Source organism: Talpa occidentalis, unplaced genomic scaffold, assembly GCF_014898055.3.
Source record: "Talpa occidentalis isolate TD23 unplaced genomic scaffold, MPIMG_talOcc4v2.1 talOcc4.7, whole genome shotgun sequence".
Classification (NCBI taxonomy): domain Eukaryota; kingdom Metazoa; phylum Chordata; class Mammalia; order Eulipotyphla; family Talpidae; genus Talpa; species Talpa occidentalis.
This window is the reverse complement of record NW_023605083.1, coordinates 135,683,666-135,692,614: the sequence shown is the minus strand read 5'-3', so window position 1 is coordinate 135,692,614 and position 8,949 is coordinate 135,683,666. Positions and strand designations below refer to the sequence as shown.

Sequence of the window (8,949 nt, the reverse complement as noted above, 5' to 3'; positions counted from 1 at the left end):
AGCGAGGCCCGCCCCGCGCGGTGATTGGAGGGGGCGCGGGGCCTGGCGGAAGTGGGCGGGGACGGGAGGTGACCGGCACCATGGCGGCCGCGCCGCCGCTGCGGGACCGGCTGAGCTTCCTGCACAGGGTGAGTGCGGGGCGCGCGGGCGGCCGCGGCCGGAGCCGCCGCCGCCCCGCCCCGGCCCCCCGCCGGCCCCCGCGCACGGGTGTGGGCGGGCCCAGAGACGAGCCCGACTGCCGGCAGCGCGGGGCCGGGGCGCCCTCCGGCCTGACGCGGCCCCGGGAGGAGCCCGGCCCGAGCCCGCCCGCCCGCGGGGGACCGCAGCCCGCGGAGCGCCGGCGGGAGCCCCAGGGCCTGCGCGGAGGCGGCCCCGCCGGGCGGTGTCCCCGGGGCTCGGCCCTCGAGGAGGACGCCGCGCGGCCGGGCCCTGTGGACGCGCCGCCCTTGCTCGGGGGCGTCGGAGCCGGCGCCCCTCACCCGCAAGCCCTCACCCGCGCGCCCCTCACCCGCGCGCCCCTCACCCGCAAGCCCCTCACCCGCGAGCCCTCACCCGCAAGCCCTCACCCGCAAGCCCTCACCCGCGCGCCCCTCACCCGCGAGCCCTCACCCGCAAGCCCCTCACCCGCAAGCCCCTCACCCGCAAGCCCCTCACCCGCAAGCCCCTCACCCGCAAGCCCTCACCCGCAAGCCCCTCACCCGCGAGCCCTCACCCGCAAGCCCCTCACCCGCGAGCCCTCACCCGCAAGCCCTCACCCGCAAGCCCTCACCCGCAAGCCCCTCACCCGCAAGCCCCTCACCCGCAAGCCCTCACCCGCGCGCCCCTCACCCGCGCGCCCCTCACCCGCAAGCCCCTCACCCGCAAGCCCTCACCCGCAAGCCCCTCACCCGCGAGCCCTCACCCGCAAGCCCTCACCCGCAAGCCCTCACCCGCAAGCCCTCACCCGCGCGCCCCTCACCCGCGAGCCCTCACCCGCAAGCCCCTCACCCGCAAGCCCCTCACCCACAAGCCCTCACCCGCAAGCCCTCACCCGCAAGCCCCTCACCCGCGAGCCCTCACCCGCAAGCCCTCACCCGCGCGCCCTCACCCGCGAGCCCTCACCCGCAAGCCCCTCACCCGCAAGCCCTCACCCGCAAGCCCTCACCCGCAAGCCCCTCACCCGCGAGCCCTCACCCGCAAGCCCCTCACCCGCGAGCCCTCACCCGCAAGCCCCTCACCCGCGAGCCCTCACCCGCAAGCCCTCACCCGCAAGCCCTCACCCGCAAGCCCTCACCCGCAAGCCCTCACCCGCGCGCCCCTCACCCGCAAGCCCCTCACCCGCAAGCCCTCACCCGCGCGCCCCTCACCCGCAAGCCCTCACCCGCGCGCCCCTCACCCGCGAGCCCTCACCCGCAAGCCCTCCCCCGCAAGCCCTCCCCCGCGAGCCCCTCACCCGCGAGCCCTCACCCGCATGCCCCTCACCCGCGCGCCCTCACCCGCAAGCCCTCACCCGCATGCCCCTCACCCGCAAGCCCCTCACCCGCGCGCCCTCCCGCAGCCGCGCCGGCCGCCTCTTCCAGGCTCGCTGCCCCCCGAGTGTCCCCTCCCCGGCTGCCCTCCTGGGGCCTCCTGCCGGACTCCCGCCCCTTTGCCCGGGTCTGCCAGGCCGGGCGTCGCGGCGAGCAGGACCGCGGGCTCAGTCCTGCTTTGGGTCCTCTCCGTGGGGTCCCGCCCGGGGAGCCCCTGGGTGGGGCTGTGGACGCTGCTGGCGGGTCTAAGCCCCAGCCGTGCCCCCCTTGCCTGGAGGCCACCTTCTCCAGGCCCACCCCCGCCTGGGAGCCAGGCCCTGCGCTGGGGGGCTCTCCCGAGCGGCCGTGGACTCACCGCCAGGGCCTCTCGCCCGGCAGCTCCCCATCCTCCTGAAGGGCACGTCGGACGACGAGGTCCCCTGCCCAGGCTACCTGTTCGAGGAGATCTCCAGTATCCTCCCTGCCTCCCACGCCGGGCCCAGGGCCGCAGGAGGGTCCCGGTTCTCCCGTGCAGGCTCCCCGGCTCCTCTACTGCTGGGGGTGGCCCCGGAGCCCAGGGCCTCGCGGGGACCTGGAGCCGAGGCTGGGGCGGGGCAGGGGTGTGTCCAGAGCACGTTGCTCCCCTAACCCGGCGCTCCCAGAGATCTCCCACGAGTCCCCGGGCAGCAGCCAGTGTCTCCTGGAGTACCTGCTGAGCCGTCTGCACGGCGGCTCCGGCCGCGTGAAGCTCAAGGTGAGGCTGGGCTGGGGGGGGCGGGCAGAGCCAGCGGCTGCCAGGAGCCAGGCCCAGCCCCCCCTGACCCCCCAGGTGCTGAAGATCCTGCTGCACCTGTGTGCCCACGGGTCCCCGGCCTTCCTGCTGCTGCTCAGGCGCAACCCCGCCTTCATCCAGGAGGCCACAGGTGCGGGGACCGTCCCGGGGCGCGGCCCTCCCGAGCTCATCCCAGGCCGTGCCTCTGTCTGAGCCGCCCACTGGGCCGTCCGGTGCCCTGCCCGGTCCTGGCCGTGACCGCCCTCCCCTGGCCAGCACTCCCCGCCGGCGCTCTCAGCGGGACCTCTGGGAAGGCTCGCGGGAGGCTGTGGGGGCCCAGGGGGGTCCCAGCTGGTGTCGCCTCCGCGTGGACCGTCCCCCCGCCTGGCTCTGAGGAGTCTCTGGAAGGACTTGACCCTCAGGCGAGCGTCCACCCACTTCCTGGACTCCCATCCCGGCGCCCTCGGCTGCCCTAGCACGCAGGCCGCTCCCCGAGGGGCCACCGTCGCCCGGAAGAGGCTCAGTGGTTGGCGAGCGTGTCCGTCCTCCAGGCCCCGGGTCGCATCGCCCCTTCCCCGGGGACGCGAGCAGGGCCGCCACCGGCCCCCCACAGGCAGGAGCAGCCTGGACCCCGCTTGCCCGCACGCTTGGGAGGTGCCCCGGGGCTGGGAGCTGGGCTCCCCAGGGCTGGGCGGAGCAGCCCCCTTCACTCGCGGGCCAGGCGGCTGGGGCGTCCCCCCGGGAGGCTGGAGGGCGGGGGGCGTGGCTGGCGGGGCAGCCCCCAGGGCTCGCTGGGCTGAGCTCGGGCTGGCGAAGGGGTGCGGGGGTGCAGGTTGGCACGGGGGGAGGCTGCGCTTGGGGCCTGGCGGTGGGCCCCGTGGGGACGGCTCTGCCCCCGCGACCCGCTTGCGGACTCGCCTCCCACCAGCCGTGCCGGGCACAGGGCGGGCTGCGCGGCTCGGGGCCAGCTCGGGGCCGGCAGCGGGGAGGGGCGGAAGGGAGACTCTTGTGACACGGGAGCCGGGAGGTCGCCCTCGGACGGCCCCTGACAGAGGCGGGTGCCCTTTGCGGGAGAGGCCTGAGGCCGGAAGAGCTCGGGGGCGGCTTCACCCCACGCTGGGGCTCTTGAGCTAGGGAGCCTGCCCGGGCTCGGGGGGACCTCTGGGGAGGGGGCGGAAGGTGGGCCCGCGGCGCGTCCCGGGAAGAACTCGGAGGGTTTTGGGTGGGACGAGCCCCCATCCTCTGGGTGGGCGCCGGGTGAATTGGGCCGTGACGTGGACGCGGCGCAAGGGCCACGGGGCCTGTGGGCTGGGGCCAGTGGCGGAGCCGGAGGGGCTGGGGCGCTCTGGGGAGCGGAGAGACCGGCCTGGGGGTGGTACCTCGGGGCTCAAGTCAGGGCCGGGAGGGGTGCAGAGGTGGGGCCGGGAGGCTCTGCGCCCCTGGCTTGCACCCCCTGGAGGCCGCAGCCCCACGCCCTGAGCCCCAGCCTCCGCCGCAGTGTTCGCAGGACCCCGGACCCGCTCCACGGGAACAGCTTGTACCAGAAGGTGCGGGCGGCCGCCCAGGTGAGCCAGGCCAGCCGCTTCCCAGAACAGCCCTGGGGGGCACCGAGGAGCCGGCCTGGCGGCGGAGCCGAGTTGCAGGGGAGGGGGCAGCGCCCCAACCCCCCACTGAGCCGTCTGCCCTCTCGTCCAGGACCTGGGCAGCGCTTTGTTCTCTGACACCCCGTCACCTCCACCTGCCCCGCCCCCCAGAGCCCTGCCGCCTGCAGGTACAGCCCGGCCCCTTCCCTCCACCTGTGCGGGGAGTGGGGGCTGCTGGCACTGACACCCCCCCCCCGCCCCTCGCAGGCATGGGCTCCCAGTCCCGGCCCCAGGGCGCTCCCCAGGGCTTTGGCTACAGCAGAGAGCGGGCCCACACGGGTGAGTGCCGCATGGGCCCTAGGGGTGTGGGGTGGGTTCCACGGGGTGGGCCCCGGGCAGCCCCCAGGGCCGATCTCCCTGCCCATCACTGCCTGCGAGAGGGTGGCAGGTGGGAAGGCGGGGCCGGGCCGGCCGGAGGCTTGGCTGGGAATGCCCACGAGGCCCAACGTGCTGGGCGACCCGGCCCCATGCTGCCTCGGCCGCTGGCCCCCCGGCGCTCCTGCAGCCCCGAGCCTCCCTCTCTTTGGGGTGCCAGCACTGTCATAGGAGAGGGCTCCCCAGCATTGCGCGTGAGCACCTTGGGGGCCCAAGTTCCAGGCGAGCCGCTCTGCGGTGCGCCCTGGGCTCTGTGGAGCTGGGGAGTGCGCTGAAGTGCGGTGACCGGGAAGCTTCTGGAAGGGCCAGCTCCCCTCCCCCTCCGTGTAGGATCCGCAGGCGAGGTCTTCCTCTCCACCATCCAGAAGGCCGCCGAGGCGGTGGCTCACGCCGTGCGCCCTGGGCCGGGCAGCCCAGGAGCCCAGAGGCCCCTGCCGCGGGGCGACGCCTACCAGCCTGCCGTGACGCCCTCAGCCAGCCTCGGTGCCCCCCCGGCCCGGCCGCCGCCCCCTGGCACCACCCCAGGTGCCCGAGCTGTCAAGGGGTCTGGCTCCCCTGCAGGGCGCGCAGCGAGCTTCTCCTCGTCACCCGCTGGGGGTGGAGCGCCAGGCAAGGGGGCTACGAGGGCGCTGCCCGGCGACTCCCTGCTGGCCGGCGCCGCCCGCGGGCTCCTGGACACTGGGCTCTCCTTGCTGCCGCCCGAGGGGCGGGGCGGGCTTCCCGGGGCCCCAGCTCCCCAGGAGCAGAACCGGGACTCAACAGCCCAGAGCCTCCCGGCTGCTCTGTGGCCCCTGCGGGACCTGGGGGTCGGCGGCGAGCCCCCCAGGCTCTGCGGGCGCGGGCGGAGGGAACAGGCACCTGCGCTGGGCAGACGGTCGTGCTGCGGGGTGGGCGCGAGGGCCCCGCCCGCCTCTCTGGGTCTGCGGGACAGGGGCTCCCGGGAGGCGGGCGTGGGGGCCTGAGGTCCTTGGCTCTGACGGGCCCTTGCGGGTCCTTCCAGCCGCCAGACACCAGCCCGGGCAGGCCGGGGGGGGCTGGGACGAGCCGGAGAGCAGTCCCCGCCCCCAGAGCTCCTCACAGGGGAGCAGCGGCCTGAGCGAGGCCTCCGGTGCCGGCAGCCGGTCCGGCAGCGACAGCCCCCCAGGGGCCAGCGGGGCACCCAGCGACTTGGCGGAAAGGTGAGGCGCGCCTCTGGGTGTCCCTCAGCCTTGCGCTGGGGCCTGCCGGCTGGGGCCACGCTCCGCCGTGACTCCGGGTCCCGCAGGGCGGAGGCCGCGACCCTGAGAGACTGCCAGCCGGAGCTGAGCCTGGTGCAGGCGGTGACCCGGGGGCCCCGAGCCTTCCTGAGCCGAGAGGAGGCCCAGCACTTCGTCCGCGAGTGAGTGCCCCCCGCGTCCCAGGCCCCGCGGCCCCGCGGGAGGGCCTCCCCTGCCCAGCCGCCTCCTGCCCGCAGGTGCGGGCGGCTCAACTGCGAGGCGGTCCTGGAGCTGCTCATCCACCGCCTGGACGGGGCCAGCGAGTGCCAGCAAATGGTGAGCGGCGAGAGGGGCGGCTCCGCGCGGGGCCTCCCTGGGAGGGGTGCGCCCTGGCTTCCAGCGCTGGGGGCTGGCCTGGCCCGGGGCCCAGAGGAGGGCGGTGGCCGGGGAGACGGGCCTCCCTCCCGGGGTCCCTGCGACTGCCTCGGCCCCGCAGAGAGCTCTGGGAGCCCTGGCCACCCTCGGGGGCACCGACCTGCTGGCCCAGGAGCACGTCCTTCTGCTCTCCCGGCCGCGGCTGCAGGAGCTCAGCGCAGGCAGCCCGGGACCTGTGACCAGCAAGGCCACCAAGGTGGGCAGCAGGCGTGGGGAGCCCCCGGTTCCCAGTCCCTCCCGGTTCAGAACAGCCGTCGCCCCGCCGCAGCCTCCTAAGGGCCCTGGGCCCCAGCTCTCTCCACCGCTCTGCCCCGGGGCCCCTCCCCCTCGCAGCTTGGCGCCCACGGGCCTCAGGGCCTCTTCCAGGAAGCCCTCTTGACTGTCGAGGCGGCTTTCCCCACCTTCTCCCCTCTGGGGCCCAGCTCCTGGGTCTGGTTTCCTTCCAGACCCCCCACCGCTTCTCTGGCCGCTGAAAATTCAGGCCCTTAACCGCCTGACCTTGGCTGCGCCCTGTGAGGGCCTTCACCGTCCCCCGTCCCTCCCTCGTCCAGGTGCTGCGGCACTTTGAAGCCTCGTGCGGACAGCGCCCCCCTGCCCGGAGGCCCGCGGCCAGCCCAGAACCCGCCGCCGCCTGCGGGGGCCCGTCTGACCTGCTGGCTGACGCTGTGCCCTTCCTGGGCGGCCCAGCGTCCCTGCAGCCGCTGAGCTCCACCCTGTTCTCACCCCCCTGTCCTGCCCCGCGCCCAGCCCCCGCGCCCTCCACTCCCCTGGGGGACGCCCCCCTTCCAGGCCCACAGGACACCGCAGGGACTGAGAACAGACTGGCAGGTTCTGGAGACCACGGGGCTGAACCTGAGCCTGGCCCGGTGGGTGCAGACACCCCTGACGACAGCGGCAGCTCCCTGTTTGCTGGCATGGAGCTGGTCGCCTGTCCTCGCCTGGCAGGTGCCGGGACAGCAGTGGAGGAGCCCCTCCCGGGCCCCCAGACCCCCTGGACATCGGCGCGGAGGGCAGCAGCCAAAGGGCCTCCTGGCTCCGAGCCATCGGCCTTTGCGTTCTTGAACGTGTGATGGTGGGGGCTGGGCCCGCGGGCCCGCCTGGTCCCGGCCCACCTGAGGGCCTGCGCACCGACCGGTGCCCGCAGCATCTGCCACCGTGCGCCGCCTCCCCTGCAGGTGTTCCCAGCGTTGGTCCGTTCAGAGGCCGGAGCGGCCGCCAGATGCCTCGGGAGAGCACGGCTCGTGGGCGGCAGTGGCCTTGCCTGCCCAGCCTGGCCCCGGGGGGTCCTACGTGGGGAGGGCAGACGGTGCTGGGCAGCTCTGGCAGCATCAGGACGGAGCCTGTTGAGATCAGCCACTGGGGCCCTGGGCCGGGCCTGGCCCTGCCTGCAGGCCGCGGGTGTCGCCAGGAGACCTTACTCTGAGAGGCCGATGCTGGCCATTTGGCCTGAGGGACGAGGCTGACGTGTGGATTCGGCCTGGGTCCTGCTGAGCCGGGGTCGTCCTCAGGGCCAGTCCCCTGCGCGCAGCGTGGCTGCGGTGGCCGCCTGCACACTCTGCGCCTCTGCTGGGCCGGCATGTCTGGGCACGTTGCGAGCTGCCTGGGGGGCGCAGACGCGTGGACAGACGGTGCCGACAGCTTCTTTCCACGCCTCGGGCAGGGCCTGTTTCTGCCCTAAACGCCCCAGTGGGCTCTGGGGCCATTTTCTTCATTTCGAGTTTCTGAGGCCGACACGGAAGGACGCGGCTGCCTGGTTCTTCGGGTTCCGGTAGCTTCTGTCTTTCAGGAAAGCGGTCGTTCCCCATGAGCCAGGGGACCCTCTTTCGTGTCGGCGCCGTTCTCCCCCTTGGTCAGTCTGACTTGAAGTTTGTTAATATCAGTCTCCAAAGAACTCACTTTTGGGGGTGGTTTTTCCGACTGCCTTTGTCTCTCCGTTTCTTCATCTGCTGTAAATTCTTCTCTGGGTGTTGTTTTGCGTCCTGTGAATTTCTGTATTTTACGTCTATTCAGATTGAGTTTTCTTTTTTGAGTTATTTTTATTTATGTGTAGAAGCACTGGGGTGCAGCCCAGAGGTGTGGGGAGTGAGCGGACTCCCCAGAGCCAGAGCGGGGAGCAGCACAGGCGGATGCACTGGAAGGCGCTGCTGCGGGGAGCAGCGGGCGGCAGGAGAGGTCTGCGCGCCCTGTGGGTGGCTCCCTGGCCGCCCATCAGCCTCGGGCCTCAGTGGCTGCCAACAGCTTCACTGCGCTGAGACCTGACCCCTGCGCCACTGGGGAGCCCCAGATTGAACTATTTTTCAGTGTTTTTGCCCCAGGGTTATTTGAAAGTGTGGTTTTCTGCTATTTCTACTGTAGTCCTGATGCAGTGAGGGAACGCACCGTGTAACGCTGGTGACTTGTTAAAGTTTGTTTTATGGCCCAGAATTTAATCTGTCCCGGTGCACATTCCACACGCACTCGGTCTAGAGAACCACAGCCCAGCGTCCTTCTGACAGGCAGGAAGGGCCCTCGGCCAGCCGGAGTCGGTCCCGCCAAGGGGCCTTTATCCTGGGCCGTGTGACCCTCCCCAGTAAGGCCACAGTCACGTGGTCATTTCATGCAGCGAAAGGAAGAGACAAAATTCAACATTCAGGTCAAAACAACTCAGCAAACTCCAAGTAGAGTTTCTTTTCTGCCCGGCAGGCGTCCATGCCCGCCCGCGGCTAACGTCTCCCGCGACGCCTGCCCCCAGAAGGGTCGGCAGAGGCCCCGGGCTGCGGTGAGGCGAGAGGACGGGCGGGGGCGGGGGCGGGACAGTCCCGCGGGCCGGGTCGGTGCACCCGGCGGCTTCGCTTCCAGACCCGCCTCTCCCCACACGGCCCCCAGCGCGCGGCCCCCGCGGCTCGAGAAGCCGGAGCGCGAGGTTTACCGAGTAGGCGTCACAGGGCGGCGGCCCCAGGGCGGGCCGAGAGCGGGACAGCCGGGGCCTGTGGCGCCTCCACGGGGCTTCGTGGCGCGGGCGGACTTCGAGGGCCGCCCTGGGGCCCAGGGTCGTCTCGGGC

General features: G+C 73.1%; 1 protein-coding gene across 1 annotated transcript; it reads left to right on the top strand.

Annotated features, from left to right (window-relative positions):
- The first annotated feature begins 68 nt into the window (after positions 1-68).
- On the top strand, positions 69-8,088 carry TEPSIN (TEPSIN adaptor related protein complex 4 accessory protein). The gene is given in 14 exon segments (XM_037494343.2): positions 69-128; positions 1,887-1,959; positions 2,150-2,241; positions 2,317-2,410; positions 3,758-3,766; positions 3,769-3,824; positions 3,955-4,030; positions 4,110-4,181; positions 4,608-4,821; positions 5,285-5,455; positions 5,542-5,655; positions 5,731-5,809; positions 5,970-6,104; positions 6,460-8,088. Coding segments are annotated over 14 exon segments (1,752 nt in total). The 5' UTR covers positions 69-80; the 3' UTR covers positions 6,979-8,088.
- Positions 8,089-8,949: the final 861 nt, after the last annotated feature.